Source organism: Pogoniulus pusillus, chromosome 25 (genome assembly GCF_015220805.1).
Source record: "Pogoniulus pusillus isolate bPogPus1 chromosome 25, bPogPus1.pri, whole genome shotgun sequence".
NCBI lineage: Eukaryota > Metazoa > Chordata > Aves > Piciformes > Lybiidae > Pogoniulus > Pogoniulus pusillus.
In genome coordinates this window covers 20272459-20291626 of record NC_087288.1, presented here as the reverse complement: position 1 = coordinate 20291626, position 19168 = coordinate 20272459, and the positions used below count along the sequence as shown (strand labels likewise).

The 19168-nt window shown below is 62.7% G+C and overlaps 1 protein-coding gene across 4 annotated transcripts in view; it reads right to left on the bottom strand.

Moving 5' to 3' along the window:
* CUL9 (cullin 9) overlaps positions 1-18851 on the bottom strand; it is a 35761-nt gene extending 16910 nt beyond the window's left edge. Inside the window, exons 1-33 of one of the 4 annotated variants that reach the window (XM_064164689.1) lie at positions 18474-18851; positions 16404-16469; positions 12858-13460; positions 12124-12278; positions 11361-11795; positions 11147-11264; positions 10556-10746; positions 9982-10129; positions 9727-9864; positions 9329-9524; positions 8850-9057; positions 8482-8675; positions 8162-8373; positions 7800-8031; positions 7342-7447; positions 6831-7058; positions 6582-6672; positions 6311-6482; positions 6011-6116; positions 5564-5659; positions 5305-5480; positions 4729-4862; positions 4473-4649; positions 4089-4204; positions 3479-3661; positions 3046-3203; positions 2552-2762; positions 2287-2452; positions 1995-2140; positions 1713-1830; positions 1086-1288; positions 730-989; positions 289-652 (exon numbers count right to left, since the gene is read on the bottom strand). In XM_064164689.1, the coding sequence (XP_064020759.1) occupies positions 289-652; positions 730-989; positions 1086-1288; positions 1713-1830; positions 1995-2140; positions 2287-2452; positions 2552-2762; positions 3046-3203; positions 3479-3661; positions 4089-4204; positions 4473-4649; positions 4729-4862; positions 5305-5480; positions 5564-5659; positions 6011-6116; positions 6311-6482; positions 6582-6672; positions 6831-7058; positions 7342-7447; positions 7800-8031; positions 8162-8373; positions 8482-8675; positions 8850-9057; positions 9329-9524; positions 9727-9864; positions 9982-10129; positions 10556-10746; positions 11147-11264; positions 11361-11795; positions 12124-12278; positions 12858-13449 (6030 nt within the window). In that variant the 5' untranslated portion in view covers positions 13450-13460; positions 16404-16469; positions 18474-18851. Of the gene's footprint in view, positions 1-288; positions 653-729; positions 990-1085; positions 1289-1712; positions 1831-1994; positions 2141-2286; positions 2453-2551; positions 2763-3045; positions 3204-3478; positions 3662-4088; positions 4205-4472; positions 4650-4728; positions 4863-5304; positions 5481-5563; positions 5660-6010; positions 6117-6310; positions 6483-6581; positions 6673-6830; positions 7059-7341; positions 7448-7799; positions 8032-8161; positions 8374-8481; positions 8676-8849; positions 9058-9328; positions 9525-9726; positions 10130-10555; positions 10747-11146; positions 11265-11360; positions 11796-12123; positions 12279-12857; positions 13461-16403; positions 16470-18473 lie in introns of all 4 variants that reach the window. The other 3 variants (XM_064164688.1, XM_064164691.1, XM_064164690.1) reach the window with 3 other exon arrangements.
* Positions 18852-19168: the final 317 nt, after the last annotated feature.

Below are 19168 nucleotides of genomic sequence, written 5' to 3'. Positions count from 1 at the left end.
GACAGGAGAGACATCAGAGCTCAACAGCAGCTGCACCACCTGGACCGTGTGACCCTGGAAGCCCACCCACCAGAGGCTGCAGGAAACCACCAAAAACTGGGGATAATTACTCAAAAGCACACAAGTGGCAACAGATTAATCAAGAGCTGGTGGATCACAAAGGAGCTGAGAAAAGAGAACTCATGAGCTCTGTGTAACCACCTGGTGACAGCTCTGAAGAACAGCTGCTCCTACTAGACACCTGCCACTGCCTACCAAGCGAAGGAGCTAAAGACCAAAGACCTTCACCTTGCAGCAGTAGTGCATGCAGCAGAGAGTTGGTGGCTTCTCAGTGGGACACAGCTGGTTCACACAGACTGGGCAGTGGGTTCCTGGGCTTGGTGGAGGTTGGGAATCCCTCACTTGCAGCCCCGAGGAGATGAGCAGGGCCTCAGAGTTCTCAACATAGCACTGGATCAGGAAATCCACATTCCACCTGCAGTGCATGAGGAGGTGCCAAGCAACATCACCCGAAATGCTCAGAGTATCCTGGACCTGCTGTACTGTCTGGTTCATGAGCAGCTTGGCCTCCTCTGGACTAAGTGTCTGCCCCATTGGCACCTGCAGTGTTGCTACGAGAAACTCTTCCAGTCCACTGATGCCAGGGTTCAGCCTGGCAAGGAGAAACATGTCATGTCCACACAGGGTGGAGATGCACACCCCTCCACACCTGCTGACATGCAGCCCTACCAGCACGGGGACTCCATGCTGTCCTCTTTTGGCGATGCCGCTGGTGGTCCACCCTGGAAAACCACCTGCGCCTGCCCCCCAAAGGGCGTCGTAGGCTCAGCAGAGATGTACTCCAGGACGTGAGGCTTCTCCTCCTGGCGCCGGATGTAACCCTGGTGCAGCAGGTGCAGGATACAGGACAGCACATCCACACTGTGGCAGCAGAAGCTCAGGAACTGCAGCCCTGGCCCCAGCTCCCCCTTCCGACAGGCATCGGTCACCTGCAGCAGCCAAGGAGCACCACGTTGCAGGGCGGTGCAGAGCACTCGGGCAGCCCCTCGCTGCCAGCCTCTCTCTGCCCCTCAAGCCCTCCGTACCCTGAACACCAGGTTGTCAATGTGGAGCTGCTTCTCCACCTTGAGGATGCGGGTGATGAGGCAGCAGAGGACGTTCCTCTTCCTTTCCAGGACACTGGTATCTGCCCTCTCTGACTGTAGGTACCTCTGCTGGGGCAGCAGCCTCAGGTGGGGGCCAGAGGCATGGGCCAGAGCCTCCGGCTTCAGCCGCAGCACACCTGGAGCTAGCACCCAGCACAGGGTCAGCCAAGCCCTGAGCTGGGCCCTGAAGGAGCCCCAGGACTCTTGTGGCTCTCGGACCCAATCCTGGGCCTCCCAACTGCTGCCTTCACAGGCGGCAGCCCCATCCCTGTAGCCCCAGGCAACAGCCACACACAACCCTGGCCCCAGTCCTCAAGCCCACGCACACAGCCCAGACCTAACCCTGCCACGCTCACCCACCACAGCCTATGCATGACCCCAAGCCCCTCTGCCACCCTCACACCAACAGATGGCCTCAGGCCTCAACTTTCCCCACACATCTGCACCCTGACCACCCATGGACAGACCCACCCCAGCCCACTCACTTCTCCTACAAGCTCCTGGCCCCAGCGCCCACTCAAGGCTCAGCCCAGCACCTCCCCAGAGCTGCCCCAGCCCAACGCTTACCTCCTGGCGTGCAGCTCCCCACCAGGATGCCATCACTGTGGGTCAGTGGTGCCAGGGCATGGTGCACCAGGTCAGCAGGGAGCCCTGTGGCCTGCAGCAGGGTCTCCACAGCCACCTCCTGCCAGAGGTGGTGCGGGAAGGGAATGGGCAGCCAAGACCCACCAGCCACAGGCCCAGCCAGACAAGGATCTCGTGCCCCAGACGCTGCCAGGAGGGACCCCATGGCCCTGCTGCACTCCAGCACTGGCTGCCCCCCTCCCCACACCGTGCCCCAGCTCTCACCTGGGCACTGTTGAAGCACAGCAGGATGTACATCTGCAGCGTGGACACATGGAGGATGCAGTCTCCAAACTGCACTTCAGCGTGGCCCAGCCACGTCCACTGCAGCCGCCGGGGCTTGGTGCACTCCCAGCCCAGCCAGGCCTGGCCTGCCAGAATCAGCCTCGGTGCCAGGGCTGTGGGCAGCCTGGCCGGGCACCCCCAGCGCACCTGGCACTCTGCCCCTTCTCGCTCAGCTGCCGGGGAGGGCCTGCCCCACGCCAGACACACCCCCCCCCACGGCCACCAGACTCACTGTGCCTGCAGAAGGTGGCAAACTCGTCCAGGGGGGAGCTCAGCGCTGCCGAGAAGAACCTGCCAGGCTCGTCCATGTGGCAGAGCGGGGACACAGGCCAGCAGCGCGGGGACAAGGTCAGCACCTTCACCTCTGGCACGTCTGCCACCGAGCCTGTCCCCGCTGCCTGGGCACACAGACACAAGGGTGCCTCAAGCTGGGCCCCCAGCACTGCTGCGGGGCAGAGGAGTGGCCCCCAGCCTCCCTGCCCCACCGGCATGCTCACCCCATCCAGGCTCGGGGCCAGCTCCAGCAGCTGCTTGTCCTGCTCCTGCAGCCGGAAGAGGCGAAACTGCTGCTGGAGCTCCTCCGACTGGGCCAAGTTGCTCAGCATCTGCTGGGGGAAGCGGCTGGGGAAGCACAGCCCAAGCTGCTCCACGATGGCTCCTTCCAGCCAGGATGCTCCTTGCGCCAGCAGCCTGTCCCCCAGGTAGTGCCTGCCACAGTCCCGCCGCGCGTCAGGGGCTGCTGAGCCACCAGCCCCTCGCCGGCAGGCAGAGCTGCCCCCGGCCCTGGCGCATCCCGAGGGCCCAGCCGCAGCCATCTCCCCTCCCATCACCAGCAGACTGTGCCCCTGCTCCCTGGCAGCGCCCAGGGGCCCTGGCAGCCTTTCCCTCCACACACCACAGCTGGGAGAGGCCCAGTGGGAGCACTGCTGCCACAGCAGGTGGGCTCAGGCCAGCCCAAGCTCCTCGGGCCCGTGGACACAGAGTCCCTCACCGGTAGAAGTGCTCGAAGGTGTGGGCGAGCTCCAGGCCGCCGATGGCGACGAAGGGCTCCAGGATCTGCTGCAGTCGCTGTGGTGGCCCCAGGCTGCCTGCAGCCCCGCAGAGCTCCTGGACGAGCCCATCCAGGTAGCGGGCAAACTGCTCGCTGACCTGCAGGGGCACACGGCTGGCTGCAGCAGGGCCGCACCGGGGCTGGCCGGGGGCAGCATCCCCGAGGGAAGCAGCTGGAAGCCCCTCGGGGCTCGGGCACCGGCCCACAGCAGCAGCACACCGCGGCTGGGGCCGTGCCGTGCCAAGCGCCCTGTGGCCCCAGCTGGGCACCGCCGCGGGGCAGGGCTCGGTGCGGGGAGCCTGCAGCTCACCCGCGGGCCCTTGGCCACGACACCTTCCCCAGCCTGCACCGGTGCCACGCTCCCTCGACTCACGTGCAGGGCAGCGAGGAAGGGCAGCTGCACCAAAGCCCCCGCGAAGCCCTGGCCCAGGGCCAGCAGGAAGGAGGCCTGCTGCCCGAAGAGCTCCTCCGTGGCTCGGCGCAGGCGCTGGTACAGCTGGCAGTAGCGCTCCACCAGGTCTGGCGCCTGCCCTGCCAGCTCCAGGAACCGCTGCACCTGCGGGACACGGCACACGAGGGCTGAGCTCCACGGCAGGGCCTGCCTGTGGCCCCTCCACAGCCCCTGCCTCACCCTGCCAAAGCCAACGGCCTGGCTTCAGTGCTGCCCCGGGCTAAGGAGCTCACGACGGGCTGGGAGTGGAGACCCAAGGGCTGGACAGGGCACAGCAGCTGCCTGGCAGGAAGGCAGGAGCCCAACACCGCACCTGGCTCCGGGCCTGCAGCAACATGGCTGTAGCACCATGCCGACGCCAGAGCACTGCCAGGGTGGTGAGCACAGCAGAGCTGTCCCCACAGAGGCCAGATACAGCCTCGTGCCCTCCCCACACTCCCAGGGCACTGCCAGGCCCCGCTCGCCACTCCCAACTATGCCCACCCAGCGTGGGGTCCCACACAGCCTCCCTGCCCAGCTCCCCAAGCTCTACCTGCTGCTGCACCACCCCATGCCAACACTGTGAGATGCCCCACAGGCTGCCTGACTTCTCCACCGCTGCCCTGGCAGTGCTGGCAGGCACCTCCTTGTCCTTGCCCTCCTTCCCACCTGACAAGAGACAAACCTGGGCTCAGCAGGGCTGGGGGCAGCCCACACACACTGCCCAGCAGCAGCCTCCCCCTCTCGCTAGGCAGCAGACGAGATGCCAGGGGAGCTTGGCCACGGTGGCAGAACGGCCACGAGGCCTCCCCGCAGGGCTCAGGAGCCTCCTGTGCCACGGAGCCATCCCCACAGCTCCCAGCAGGTGCCCACAGCTGCAGCCTGGCACTCGGGCCCCCTGCCCTGCAGCCCCAGGGGGAAGCAGCCCCTCACTCACCAGCTGCTCTGGCCTCCCCCGGGTCCGGGCCGTCCGGGTCCACGTGCACCAGGAGCTGGGTCAGGCGCCGCACGCGGCACCCGAAGGCGGCACCGCGGCTGCTGGCAGGGCCAGGCCACTCCACGCTCTCCAGGTACTCAGTCAGCAGCCAGGCCAGGGGGCTGCTGCCGCTGGGGTCTGCGAGGCCAGACAGGCTCAGAGCACGGAGCCTCTGCCTGGCCCACGGCGCGGACGGGCCCCGGAGAGCGCAGGGTACCTGGGCTGGTGATGCTCTGCACCAAGGGCTTCACCAGGGCCTCCCAGCACGTCCTGCCCAAGGCCTGGGCCACCTCATCCTCAGGAAGGAAGCGCTCAGCGAAGCTCTGCTCGTGCTGCAGCACTCGGTTCAGCCTGCGACAGCCAGCGGGCAGCCAACGGGGCCACAGGCATCTGCTGCCCGCCCCGGAGCCCGACCCAGCGAAGCGGAGCCGGGCGGCGCTCCCTGCCCCGCCCCTGCCAGCTACCACGGCTCTGCAGCCCCACTCACGCCTGTGGCCCCGAGACTCTAACTGTGCCCCACTCACCTGTGCCCGGTCAGCACACGCCAGCCCCTGTGGGGCACCTCTGGTGGGTTAGCTGTGCCCACGTGCCCAGATTAAACCTGGGGGACTCCGCGGTGGCCCTGGCTCTCTGGGACTTCTGGTGGCCAGGCAGGCGCCAGAGCCCTCCCTGCCCAGGGGGACACCTGGCTGCTCCTCTCCTGACCCTGCAGTCCCCTCGCAGGCTGCCCGCACTGTCCCCCCATGCCCTGGGACACCGAGGACTCGGAGGGCACGGCCAGGACACAACTCACTTGCCAAAGAGCTGCAGCAGCTGCCCCCGGTCTCGGCTGATCTCCTGGCACCAGGCATGAGCCAGAGCAGTGCAGGAGAGGAACGTCCGCCGGCACAGCTGCTCCCTGAAGATGGGCCAGAGAGTGGGCTTGGGACCCAGCACCTCGATGCCACGCACACGAGTGTCGATGCCGCCCTGCGGGAGAGGCGACCCTCAGCTCCTCGGGCACGGCCCTCGTGCCCCACGTGCCAGCTCCCCGGCCCCGCCTCGGCTCCCACCTGCTGGCACCGCTTCACTCGGATCTGGATGACAGGCCAGAACTGGGACACGTTCTCCAGCAGGATCACTCTGCTGTCCGAGGGCAGAACTGTCACCTGCAGGCACACAGAGCCCTCAGCGCACCAGGCAGCAAGTGCCAGCCACCCTGCTCCGTGCCCAGGCATGCCATGGCCTCTTAAAGCCTCTGCAGCCCACAGCGGCCCACACAGCCACGGGGCACCCCCGCACAGCACCCCACTCCCAGCTCCACCGCCCCAGCACACCACTCTGCTGCAGACTGCGCTTGCAGGGCTGCCCCTTCCCCGATGCCAACTGACAGAAGGCTCCTGTAGCACAGCTGCTGCCATCCCACCTCCCCTGGGGGCACCTCCCAGGGCCCTGCGCCATCGGGGCCCATCCCACCACTCCCACAGGGCCCCAGGGCTGGAGAGCCCTGCGAGACTCACCGAGTTGAGCTCCGTCCGGACGCTGGCAGGGCTGTCTCCTCCCAGCACCACCACACGCGCCGGCATGTAGCTGGAGTCCTCGCTGGCCACCAGCATGCTCATCTCCCTGCAGCACAGCAGACGTGCTGCTGCCCACAGCCCCCACTCCTGTCCTGCTACAGCCCCGCGCTCTGCTGACCACCCCCAGCAGCCCCCAGGGCACAGCCTGCTGGGGCAGGGCTCACTCGAGTGCCCGGAGCCCTCTCCCCCCCGCACTGCCAGCGGCGCTCTCAGCCCCCAGACCTGCCGGCCCAGCCCCACCTGACCACCACCCCACGCTGCATGTGGACAGTGATGAAGTGGGAGCCTGTGCTGCCGTTGGACTCCCAGTACGTCTTGGGGTTCCTGTCCGTGAGCTTGCTGGCACGGTGAGGGTTGGAGGAGACCTCCACCTTCTCCCAGCACTTCTCCTCCTTCACCTCCACGCTGGAGCCTGTGGGCAGAGCACAGGAAGCCTCCAGCCGCCAGCCCAGCACCCGTCAGGCGCAGGGCTCCAGGGCCCGACACACAGCTCCCTGCTCCCGGCACTCACCTCGGCACAGGCTGCGCAGGAACACGTCGAAGAAGGGGATGCTGATGGGCTGCTGGCTCCGGCGGTGCTCCTCGATCTGCCCCAGGACCAGCTACGGGGCGGGGCCAGGCTCTTACCCGGGGCTCCGGGGCCCCCTCCCCTCAGCACCGCAGGGCTGCGGCAGGCAGGGAGCAGAGGCCGCCCCTGGCTGCCGGCACCGGCACGATGGCCCCAGGAGCCGCGGCCCCAGCGCAGCCCGCCCAGGCCCACCTGCATGCAGCCGGCCAGGATGCTGCTGCTCAGCCTCCTGCAGAGCCTGGCGAGCTTCTCGCAGTCGGTCAGCAGGGCCAGCAGGGCCGGCGCCAGCGGCGGCACCGTGCTGTGCTTGGCCAGGGCTTTGCTCAGGGCCAGGTGGGTGCCCGCACTGCACATCACCACCCGCGCAGTCCCTGCTGCGCTGGCCAGGCCGTGCAGGAAGCCAACCACCTCCTGCAGGACCTGGCCAGCAGGCAGCTGTGAGCGGCCAGGCCTCGGCAGCAGGGAGCTGCAGCTGCGTCCCCTCTGCCCCGACACCAGGGCAGCACCACGGCAGCCGCGCAGCCACCAGCACCGGGCACGCCTGCCACTGGGGCAGGCACACGCCTGGGACGGCTGCTCCCCACCTTCCCCTGCCCTGCCCACAATGGGACAGGGACCCCGGGCACCAGCGCCAGGCCTGCGAGACACACGGCACAGCCAGCAGAGCCTCCGCTGCCTGCCGGCTGTCCCCAGCCCCCCTCACCTCCTGGTCACTGCTGTGGGCACTCAGGGAGGACAAACAGGGCTCCACGCACTCGTGCCACGGCAGCACATCCTCCTGGTAACTGGCCAGCAGCTTGTTCAGGATCCTGAGCGACAGGGGAGCCCGCTCAGGCCAGGGCACGCAGAGCATGCTGCCTCCCTGCCCCGCCCCAAAGACTGGCACCCCGCACAGGACTAGGAGTCCTGGCTCCCCAGGCACCCCCAGCAGCACCTCAGCAGCACCCAGGCATGTGCTGCTCTGTCCCCACACGGCCCTGGGCCCCAGGACACCCCACACAGCACCTACACGAGTGCTGCTGAGGTGCCCCTGCCCCTGCTGAAGCACAGCCCCAGCAGGACCCACCAGCGCGCACCACACCCCCCAGCAGCACCACCGGCTCGGCTCTCACGCCCATGCTGGGGAGGCCCCAGAGCCTCCTCGGATGCCTCTGCACCCACCTGAGGACGCCCAGGCTCACAGCCTTCTCTGCTCCCAGCAGCTCCAGGCTGCGCAGCAGCAGCCTGAAGCTTCTGTGCTCCCGCAGCAGCTGCCACACCTGCCCGGAGGGGACGCTGCCGGCACCGCACAGCTGCCGCTCCAGGGCCACCACCACGTCCTTCGACCAGACACCGTCCCCCAGGCCACCCAGCAGCAGCTGCAGCTCCCCCAGCTCCAGAGGGGCCTCTCTGCCTGCCACGACAGGGACACGTGGGGCCAGCCCAGGCACTCGCTCGACAGGTGCCAGCGCTGTGCTCCGCCCTCAGCCGGGAGGCAGAGGCGCTGCACCCGAGGGCAGGCGGCACGGCGGTGGCCACGCTACCTGCCGTGCCCGGGGGCAGCTGCCGCTCCGCCAGGCGGTTCATCACGCCGAGGGCCAGCGCCGCGTCGGGGCAGTCGCTGCCCTGCCCGTCCCGCCAGCAGCTCTGCAGCACCCCGGGCAGGTCGCAGCCCCACAGCTGCTCCGCCAGGCCCCGGTGCTCCTCCAGCAGCATCTGCACCACCAGCAGCCCGTTCTGGACGCCAGACGAGCCCCTGCAGGAACACAGCCGTGGGGCCACCGCCCTCGCCCGCGCACCGAGCCTGCCCCCACCCCACACAGGGCTCCCCCACCTCCAGCTGCTGTTGGCGCCCAGCCCCTACCCTGGCACCCTCTGCATGGTGCTCATGGCAGCAGGGATGGCGCTCAGCAGGCTCGCCGAGCTCTCGCCGCAGGCAGAGCCGATGCTGGCAAAGATCTCCCGCATCATCTGCGCGTCGCCGTGGCTCAGGGACGAGGGCTTCCCACCAGCGCCTCCCGGGCTGCCGCCCTCGGCGCCAACCAGCACCTTCAGGGCCTGCCGGGGCAGCAGCAGTCCGGAGGGCAGCAGCGGTCAGGAGGGCAGCAGCAGTCAGGAGGGCAGCAGCAGTCAGGAGGGCAGCAGCAGTCCGGAGGGCAGCAGGCATCGCCCCCACGCTGGGCCGGCTGCGCCCTGCCCGCTCGGCTGCAGCCGCCCCCCTGCCACACTCACCGCCAGGCCTGCCTGCTGCACCAGGGCAGAGCAGCTGTGCCGCCGCATGCAGGCCAGCACGGCTCGCACGCCGCCCTCCGTGCCGAACGCCACCCGCCAGTCGTGCTTGGCCAGCAGCATGGCCAGCAGCCGCAGCGTCACCACCACCAGCGCCTTCTCTGCCTCCTCGCTGCTCAGCAGCTCCACTGCCACCTTCACCACCTTCTCCCTGCACGACACACGATGCCCTGGCACCAGCCTCTCGGCACTGCCACCGGCGCGGCACCACCGAGGCCCCTGCCACACACCTTCTCCTTGCCCGCAGCTCTACCGCAGCCGGGACAGCCCCGCCAAGGAGCCCGCCTGGGACAAAGCGGCACAAGAGCCACCGCTCTCCTTCCCGAGCATGCAGCCACCGTCGCCTCCCACGCTCACCGCCAGTCCTGCCCTCACAGCCCTCCACAGCCACCAGCAAGGGTCTGCAGCACCCCACGCCTCACCCAACGCTCCTGGTCACCAGCACATCCTGCACTTCGCCCGCTTGCTGCTCAGGCTCCTCCTCCAGCAACTTCAGCATGTCCTTCAGCCCATCTAAGCACAGCCCTACCTCCGAGCTCCTGCTCTGCACCATGTCCACCAGGGCTACCACCTGGGCCAGCGAGCTCCTCTCGCTCACGCCCTTGCAGCTGCCCAGCACTGGCGGGAGGGAGGCAAAGGCACAGGTGTCAGCGCAGCAGCGACACCTCCAGCATCTCCCGGGCTGCCACGCACCCACAGCCAGGCAGCCTCGGGGCACCTTCCCCTTCCCACCCGTGCCCTGCCCACGCTCTGCCTCCACCGAGGCTGCAGAGCCACCTCTGCCACCCTGCGCGTGCCCCAGCACCCGGCAGCTGATTACCTCTGCTTCGCTCCTCGGTCACCTCTGGCAAGAGCAGCCCTTCCCTCTCCAGGAGCTCGCTGAACAGCTGCGCATCCGACTTGGCCGCTGCAGCAGGGGCTCGGGGTGGCCCCGCGGCTGCAGAAAGGGTCTCCTTTGCTGCAGAGAGGTTCTCTGCTGCCTTGGCCACTGTGGCTTCAGGGACAAAGCTCCCAGAGACGGCACCTTCAGAGGACATTGCGGTGCTCCCTGCACCGTCCTGCTCAGCTCCCCTACCGAGCAAGTATTTGGTGTAGATGTGGGAGCCACGCAGGTCACACCGAGTGCTGCCCTGGCACCGCTTCTCCACCTCCTGCAGCACCTTCTGGGCCAGCTCTGCAGGGACTGACAGCTGGAGCAGACCTTCTTCATCTACCTCCAACAGCTGGACAGATGGGGGCAAGTTAACCCTCATGGACTCGCCATACACCCCTTGGCACAGCTGCTGCCACAACAAACACAAAGCCTGCACCACCAGAGGCCTCCAGGGCCACTCCCCAGTGGCACCCTCCCATCACTGTACCCAACCCAACCACTACCGGCCCGGACCTCCCACCTGCAATCACCAACCACCACAGCCAGCACGATATCCCCACGGGCTTGCATCACCTGCCCAGACCTCGTTGGACTCGCTCACTCTTCCAGGGTCACGGAAGACTCTTTCCCCTCCTCAACCCTTAGCTGTGCTCAGCTCCCCAGGCTTTCCCCATCCCTCCCTCAACCATGTCGGTCCCATTTCTGCCCCTTCAGGCTGGCCCTGCACGCCTCACGCTGACCATCAGCTCCCTCCTCTAGGGCCAGGCCCTCACACCTGCTCTCCCTGCTCCTGCTGGATGAGGCTGATGAGCTCCTTCTGCTCCTCTGCTTCCAGCTTCTTCACAAAGAAGAGCAGCTCCCACCACTCCGCACGGCTCAGCGCCTCTGCAGCCCTGCTGCGCTGCTCCCGCACGGCAGGCAGGGACTGCAGCCCCCCGGAGGCCTCGCACGACAACGGCCGCGCAGCTGAGGGGAGCAGAGCAAGGGCACTGACCGCTCTGCCCCTTCCCCCACCTGCCCAGGGACAGCTGCTGCACACCAGGCGGCCAGAGGAGTCCCCTCTGTCCCACAGCCTGCTCTGGGGCAGCCAGGTGGCAGCAGGGCAGCAAGAGAGCGGAACGTGCTGGCAGGAGACCCCAGAAGCCGCAGAGATGGCGATCGCCGCCTCCACTTGGGCCCCTCTGGGATGCGCCACGCAAAAAGCAGCTGCTCCAAACGGGCACCTCCAGCTCGCTGCTGCCCCAGCAGCTCCCGCTGCGCCTGCCCCGGCTGGGCCGCGGCACCCGGACGCGCAGTGCCAGCAGCACACACAGCCTGGCACAGCAGGGCCGGGGACAGATGCACGCCCAGCTGCCAGGCTGCTCACCTGCTGCCGGTCCGCGGTCGCACGGCACAGCAGACGTCTCCTCCCGCCGCTCGGCGCAGACCATCTCCAGCGTGGGCCAGTGAACACGGCAGGCGGAGCCCAGGCCGCGCCCGTACACCTGAGCAGAGAGCCCGGCGGACGCTCAGCCCGGGCAGCCTGCACCGGGACCGGACCAGCCCACGCCCTGCGGGCAGCCACCCCCCACGGACGCTACCTGCGCGTGCGCCGTGCCCTCGCGGCTCCGACAGAAGGGGCCCTCGTGGCCCGTGTGCGCCCGCACGTGCTCGGCACAGCCGCTGCGGCTCGAGGGGGCCGAGCGCGGCCTGCAGGCGCTGGGCGTCCGTGGTGGGGCGGTGGCGGCCCTGCGCTGGAAAATGCAGTGTGCGGCGACAGGCCGCGGCGGCGGCTCTGGCCGCTGCCCCTGCTCCCAGCCCACCGCATGCGCCAGCTCCAGGATGAGGCTGGCCATGGCCATGTTGAGCTCGAACTCCTGCTTCAGACGGCTCCTCTCCTCCGGGACCGGGCTGGCCACGGCGCCACCCTGCTGCTGCTGCTCCCCACCCTGCTCCGTGCCGCTGCCGAGCTCGTCCAAGAGAGACGTCACACACAGGTAGCGCTTCACCAGGACGAACAGCAGCTTCCCAGGGATCTGCAACCAGCAGGGCGCTCAGCTTCTGGCCTGCAGAGCGACTCCAGCCCTCACCGCTGCCCCGCACAGCACATCCACGCACAGGCTCCCAGCACAGCTCTGGAGCAGCAGGCAGCAGCAGAGATCTCTCAGCCCACCCTCGTCCCCATGCTCAGAGACAAGGGTCTCCGAGTGCCTCTTCACCAGACTCAAGCCAGGCCCCGCATCCTGTGCCAGCACCCAGTTCTGCTCAGCTGCCCACTGCTGACCCCCTCCTGCCCCACACAAGGACACCAGCTTAGCCCACTCCTGACTCTAGAAGCTGCAGGCTGGCAGGGCCAGCTGATACCTGGGGAAGGTGAATCCCCTCAAAGGACATGCAGTGCTCCTCAGAGGATGTTGTCTCCGCAAACAGCTCCAGCAAGGTGTAGCGACTCTCAAAGTCCATGTGCTGCTCAATGCCCTCCTGCTGGCTCAGGGAGAGCAGGACATAGGCCCAGCTCCCTGCAACAGAAACTCTTCAGGTCCCAGAAAGACAACCCTCATGCCACCCTCCTTGTGTGAGACAGACCTGCAGGTGAGGAGTAGCTTTGCTGCTCAGTGCCACCCAGAACCATCCTCTGCCTATCAGTTTGCTCTGCTGCACTTTTTCCACCCCTGAAGCTGTAAGATTCCCCCCCAGCAGCAAACCCAGAGAACTGACTCCAGAACAAGGTTCCAGAGAAGAAAAAAGTGGAGTCTGCCCCTGAACCGGCTGCATCTCTCAGCCTGAGGGACCTCAGATGGCCAGGCTGGGCTCCAGGGGTGGGGCAGGAGAGGTGCAGGGCCTTGCTGGAGGAGACACTCACCCCTAATGGCCCTTAGCACTCCTAATCCTTGCATCCCAGCTCAGGAACCCATCAGGGTGCTACAGCACCCCAGACAACTACAACCCAGAAGCCACTTGGAAGCTCCAGGCTGACTCTTCCCCTTTTGCCAGCAAGCCTCCAGACACGCTGCTTCCTAGGCACCCCACACCTACAAGCCTGGCACCCCCAGCTGCCCAGCAGCACCTTCGTGGCACTGAGCAGCAGCAGCTCCCACCTGCATCGTGTGAAGCCAGGGCCCTCAGCATCTTGCCGGCACTGTGGCGGATCTCCTTCTCCTGGTGGCACAGCATCTTCATCAGCAGGTCAAGGGCCCCTGCCTCCCTGAAGGCCTCTGCCAGCGAGCCGATGCTGGCGTAGGCGCTCAGCACGTGGACGGTGTTGAGGATGGAGGCCTCGGGGGCGCCGGTCTCGGCCATCTGCCGGCCAGCTCGCCGCACCAGGCTCCTGACATCAGCCTTCATCTCCAGCAGCCACTCCTGGTCCCCCGGCACATCTGCAGCCAGCGGGCAGGCCGCCGCCTCCTCCACCCACTGCCCTGCCAGCTTCCTCTTGCCCAGCAACGCCGGGCAGCTGGCACAGACCTCTTCTGCAGACATCCACAGCGAGATCTTCTCTGGCTTGCTCTCTGTGGAGGAGGTGCTGCTTCCTTCTGCTGCTCTCTCTTCCAAGCTGACTACGCTCCACTGGATCAGGTACTCGGGCTGGCCGTCGCGGCCCCGCCGCTGCCGCAGCAGCTCCTGCGGGCAGGCCTGCAGGCTGGGGCCCAGCTGCACAAGCAGGTTGCCATTGTGCCTCTCGTTCACCATGACAGAGGAGCCTGCAGACAGAGGGGAAGCAGAGGAAAGCTCTTATTTCTGAGTTGTGTGCCAGGGAAAATGTAAGCAAATACCTCCACATGAAGAAGAGGAGGTTCAGGAGAGAGCTTATTGCTGTCTACAACTACCTGAAAGCAGGTTGCAGACAGGTGGGGATTGATATCCTCTCCAGGCAACCAGTGACAGAACAAGAGGATATAGTCTCATACTGCTCAGGGCAGGTTTAAGCTGGATGTTAGGAAGTTCTTCACAGAAAGAGTGATGGGCATTAGAATGGGCTGCCCGGGGAGGTGGTGGAACTGGAGATGTTTAAAAGGAGACTGGATGAGGCACTTAGTGCCATAGTTTAGTTAATTAGAAGGGTTAGGTGATAGGTTGGACTCAATGATCCTGAAGGTAGTTTCCAGCCTGTTTAATTCTTTGATTCTGTGATAGCAGAAGTGCAAGAAAAGACCTCAAAAAATGAGCCAGTGTTTCATATACAAAGCCTGTTCCTAGCATTACTGGTACACACAGAGCAAGGATCTCCTCAAAAAGCGTAAGGCAAAACAGGCCCAATCAAATTCTCATAATGACAGAATCACAGAATTGTTTTGGTTGGAAAAGACCTCTAAGATCATCCAGTCCAACCACCAACCTAACACCACCATGGCCACTAAACTACGTCCCAAAGTGCCATGGCCACACATTCCTTGAACCCCTCCAGGGATGGTGACTCCATCACCTCCCTGGGCAGTCTGTTCCAATGCCTGACCACTCCTGCATGAATTTTTTCCTACTATCCAACCTAACCCCACCAGCACTATTTCAGGCCATTTCCTCTCACCTTATCACCTGATACTAGAGAGAAGAGACCTCACTACAACTCAAGCAATGAGGTCTCCCCTCAGCCTCCTCCTCTCCACACTAAACAACCCCAGTTCCCTCAGCTGCTCCTCACCAGACCTGTTCTCTAGACCCTTCACCAGCTTTGTTGCCCTTTTCTGGACACACTCCAGCACCCCAGGTTCTTCCATATAGTGAAGAGCTCATGCAAATTACAAACAACAGCAAATTCTCATAAGATAGCAAATAACAACAGGAGACATGGGTCCTTGTGCTAGTTTGAAGCAGGGTAGAATGTTTTGGTGAGATCATAGGCTGTGAAAGGAAAACAATGGTGATGTCTACTCCCTTCAGAGTCTTGCTGAAGAAGAAAGGAAAACATTTAGATAACCCTCTCGCCATTTTGTCACACACTCTGGCTGGGCTGCATCTGAGCTGCATCTCTCTAACACACTCTCCACTCACCTTTGCTTCTTAACCTCTTGGCTGAACCTCTGTTCTTCCTTGGGACTGGGGTAAGGTTGAGAGGGGCAGGGGGAAGGTGCAGGGGTGGTTGAGAGCCCCTCCTGGGACTCAGGTTTCTGGGAGGGCTGCTGTGTTTCTGTATTACTTTTAACTTGTCTATTTCTGTCTATAACTGTATATACTGTAAATAGCTGCTTGTATATTGTGCTAGCTGTAAATAAATAGCTTCATTTATGTTCCCAGAGCCAGCTGAGACTAGTCTGGGTGATTTCTAAAGTGTGGGGGGGCGGGGAACACCCAAACCATCACAGTCCTGTTCTCATCTTTGCCAGTTTCTATAATATGACTTTGGCTAAGTTGATCATTTTGCATTTCTGTCCTCCCTCTTATTATTTGCCATTTACAGCTGTTTAGACTTCAGGGCACTCTTACTGTGGAGCTTTGCCTAACTTCAGTCACAAGGCTGTGACAAAAATGACCATCTTCCAAATCAAGTTCACACCCATCAAATCAGGTCACTATCTAAAAGCCACTGAGTATTTCCTCCTTGGCCTTATCTCAGACACTCTCTACGTTTACAACATTTACTCTCTGGTGACTGATCGTTCTGCATATCTTGGGGCTGCAAAGAAGCAGTCATGGCACTGCTTTCATCTATGGAAAGAGAAGCATGAAATAATCCGCACTCTGAGTGCCAGCAACCAGATGGCCAGTGGCAGACAACACAACGGACTGACTTCATTGCTACAAAGCATGCCAGATCAGAGTCTGATAAGATTCTCAGAGAATTTGGGGCACATGAGCAGGCACTCTTACTGTCACTTAACAAATACCAGCTTGAGAAGCAGCGAAGCAACAGGCTGTACAGCTGATGGCAACACAAGTCCACCATGAGAGTTAACATGCATAATTGTGATGGTTTGAAGCTGGTACCCTAGCCTAGTTCTTAATGATATATAAGAACAGGAACTTTCTGGAGATCATTGAGTAAATGGTAAATAAAGTATGGGACTGGATACAGAAGAACAATGATAGGTCTCTATCATTCCACTGTATTGCTGATTAGGATAAAGTTTGCTACACAAACTATTCTTTTTCCCTTTTTCTTCTTCCCTCTGCCTGCTGCTGGCTGGTGCTTTTGCTTGGCTTCCCTCACCTTGGCTGAGACTCTTGTTATGGCTAAGGAGTAGCAGGGTTTTCTCTCTGCTTTTTTCTCTTCTCTCTTCTAAAGGGTGTGTGAATCAGTACGGAGGGATCCTTGTATTGTTTCTGCATTGTAAATGTAAGTAAATATACCTTGTATATGTTCAGTGCCTTTTATACCTTTTATATTTAGTTCACCTTTGTAAATATAACCTTCAAATTCTGAGTTTGCTTGGTAATTTACTCTAGGGGTAAATTCCTATTTGTTTGGCTCCAAATCTAACCCACAATAAATAATCAATCCACATACAAACATGTACAATCATGACAGACCAAGCTGGATATGGCTCTGAACAAGCTGGTCTAGTGGAAGGTGTCCTTGCTCATGTTAGGGGGGTTAAAACTAGGTATCTTTAAGGTCCTTTCCAAATCAAGCCATTCTCTGATAGACACATTAAAGATATTTCCCACATGCAGAGAGAAGCAGCCTTGAACTCTCAAGAAATTCGTACCTGCCTTCAGTTGTGCCTTCCTTGGGAGTTTGCAGCAAGGCAGCTGGGAATTTTCTTGCAGTCTGTCTGTAACAAAAAGACCAAGTTAATTTCCCATGCTTTGTAGCAGTGCTTAGATCTCACACCATAAGTCAAACAATTGTTTTCTTTAACTGTGCTTGTACAGTGAACAAAAAAATCCTACTTCAAGAGGCACACATAAAACAGAAATCATAGTAAACCAAAAACCTCTGGGATGCATGATTTTATTTTGGTAGCTTCACCCTATCCCCACATGATGGCACTTAGCACGGAAAAAAACGAGAGCAGAACCATCACAAGGGGGCTCCAAAGGATTTGCAGCTAGGTAGGGGAGAATTTTGCTTCAGGGCACCTGAAGAAGTAGCTGCAACACTACAGCCTACAGCAAACCACAACTAAACTGTTCAACTGCTTGAGCAGAATCAGAGAATGCAGCAGGTTGGAAAGGACCCTCAAAAGCCATCTTGTCCAACCCCTTTGCAGTAAGCAGGGCCACTTCCAAATAGATCAGGCTGCTCTGGACCCATCAAGTTTGACCCTGAATGTCTCCAGGAACAGGGCCTCAACCACGTCTCTGGGCAACCCGTTCCAGTATTTCACCACTGCCTCTGTGAAGAACTTCCTCCTTATGTCCAACCTAAATACACCCTGCTCTACTTTCAAACCATTGCTCCCTCATCCCATCACTACAGGCTTTTCCAAACAATCCTTCCCCAGACTTCCTGTAGGCACCCTTCAGGTACTAGAAAGTACTATTAGGTCTCCCTAGAGCCTTCTCTTCTCCAGACTGAATGGCCCAAACTCTCTCAGTCTGTCCCAATAGGAGAGGTGCTCCAGCCCTGTGATCATCTTTATGGCCCTGGAGGGCCATCTTTGTGGCTCCAGCAGGCCCACATACTTCTTGTGTTGGGGATCTCCAGGTGAGGCCTCACCAGAGCGGCGCAGAGGGGCAGCATCACCTATCTTGATCTGCTGGCCATGCCTCCTTTGGTGCAGCCCAGGATGCAATTTGCCTTCGGGCTGCAAGCACACACTGCTGGCTCATGTCCAGCTTCCTGTGCACCAGTGCCCCCCAAGGCCTTTACTGCAGGGATGCTCTCAATCTCATCATCACCCAACCTCTACTGATACTGAGGATTGCCCCAACCCTGATGCAGGACCTTGCACTTCACCTCACTGAACTTCATGGGGTTCCTCTGAGCTCCCTTCTCTGGCCTGTCCAGGTCCCTCTGGATGGCATCCCACCCTCCAGTCACATCAAGCACACAGCCTGAGCTTGCAAACTTGCTGAGGGTTACTCAGTCTTGTGGTCTGTGCCATTAAGACACTGAGCAGCACCTCTTCCAGGACAGACCCCTGAGGCACACCACTTGTCACCCAATTTCCATCTGGACATTGTGCTGTTGACCACTACTCTTCCCTATCCACCGAAGCGCCACCTGTTCACTGCCTGTCCCGCCAAGGAAAGGAGGGAAGGATGTCGCGGGGACTGTGTCAAAAGCTTTACGAAGTCCTGACAGATGACGCCCACTGATGTCGTGAGAGCGCTGTAGAAATCCACTCACTGCGGTGAGTTTCAGAGCTGTGGCAGCGGATCACGGCAGCTACGAAGCCGAGGCCATGCCGCAGCCGCCTGGGAAGCGCAGCCCGGCAGCGGCGGGGCCGGAGGCCAGGCCCGCACAAGGCAAGCAGCAGGGCCGCGAACGCCGCGACCTGCCTCGGCAATGGCCGCCGCGGGAACGGCGGCTGCTCCCCCGAGCCCCGTCCGACAGCTCCGCCGTGCCCTCCCGCTCCCCCTCCCGCAGCGGCGAGAGGGCCTGACCGCACCGCGCACGGCGGCGGCTCGCCCCCTCGTTCGCCTCGCCCCGCGGGCAGCAGGAGGCGGCCCCAGGGCCTCCCGTCCCACCGGCGAGGCCCGGAGGCGGCGCCGCGGCGCAGGTTCGCCACCTCTACGCCGAGAGCGGGCGAAGCGCAGCGGCCCACCCGCTCCCCCCGCCGCCGGGGGCCGCAGGGCCGGGGCCCGGAGCAGCGCTGCCGCCCGCAACCTACCGCTGCCGCTCCGCGCCGCCGGGCCTCAGCCGCGGGCACCACGCCCGCTGCGGGGCAGGCGGGAGGGGAAGGGGCGGGAGAAGCCGTTCGGTGCCTCACGGCCTGCCGCGGGCCTGAGCGCTCCGCTGCGGCGCGGCGGCACCGGGCGTCCCCCGTGGAGAGCCCACGGGCCGCGCCGGGTCCGGGAGCGGGGAGGGAGCCCGGCTGGAGGGGCACCGGGCAGCCGTGTGCCAGCCTCGCCTGCCGCTGCGTGCTGCCGGGGCGCTGGGCAGTGCCTGGGAGGGACAGGGTGAGGGGAAAGCCGAGTGCCTGCGATGCGCCTGGCCGCTGCTACGGAGAGATTGCGGCCGGGAGCTGCAGCGTCTGCAGGAGCTGGAGGTGCCTGTGTCACATCCTGTGGTGTCTCTGGTGACTGATGGACTTCAGAGAGTCATAGAACTGCTTTGATTGGAAAAAAAACTTCTAGTCCAACCGTTATCTAACCTAACGAGCCTGATCCTTGTGTCTCTGGAACACCTGCAGGGATGGGCATTCAGCCAGTTCCCTGAAGAACCTATTCCAGGCTTTGAGAAGCCTTTGGGTGATGCCATTTCTTCAAACTTCCAACCTAAAATCTCCCACTGTAGAAGCACTGAAGAAGCCTCTCCAGCAACAGTGAGAACAGGGCACTCTTACCACCCAAAGCCTGCTGGAAG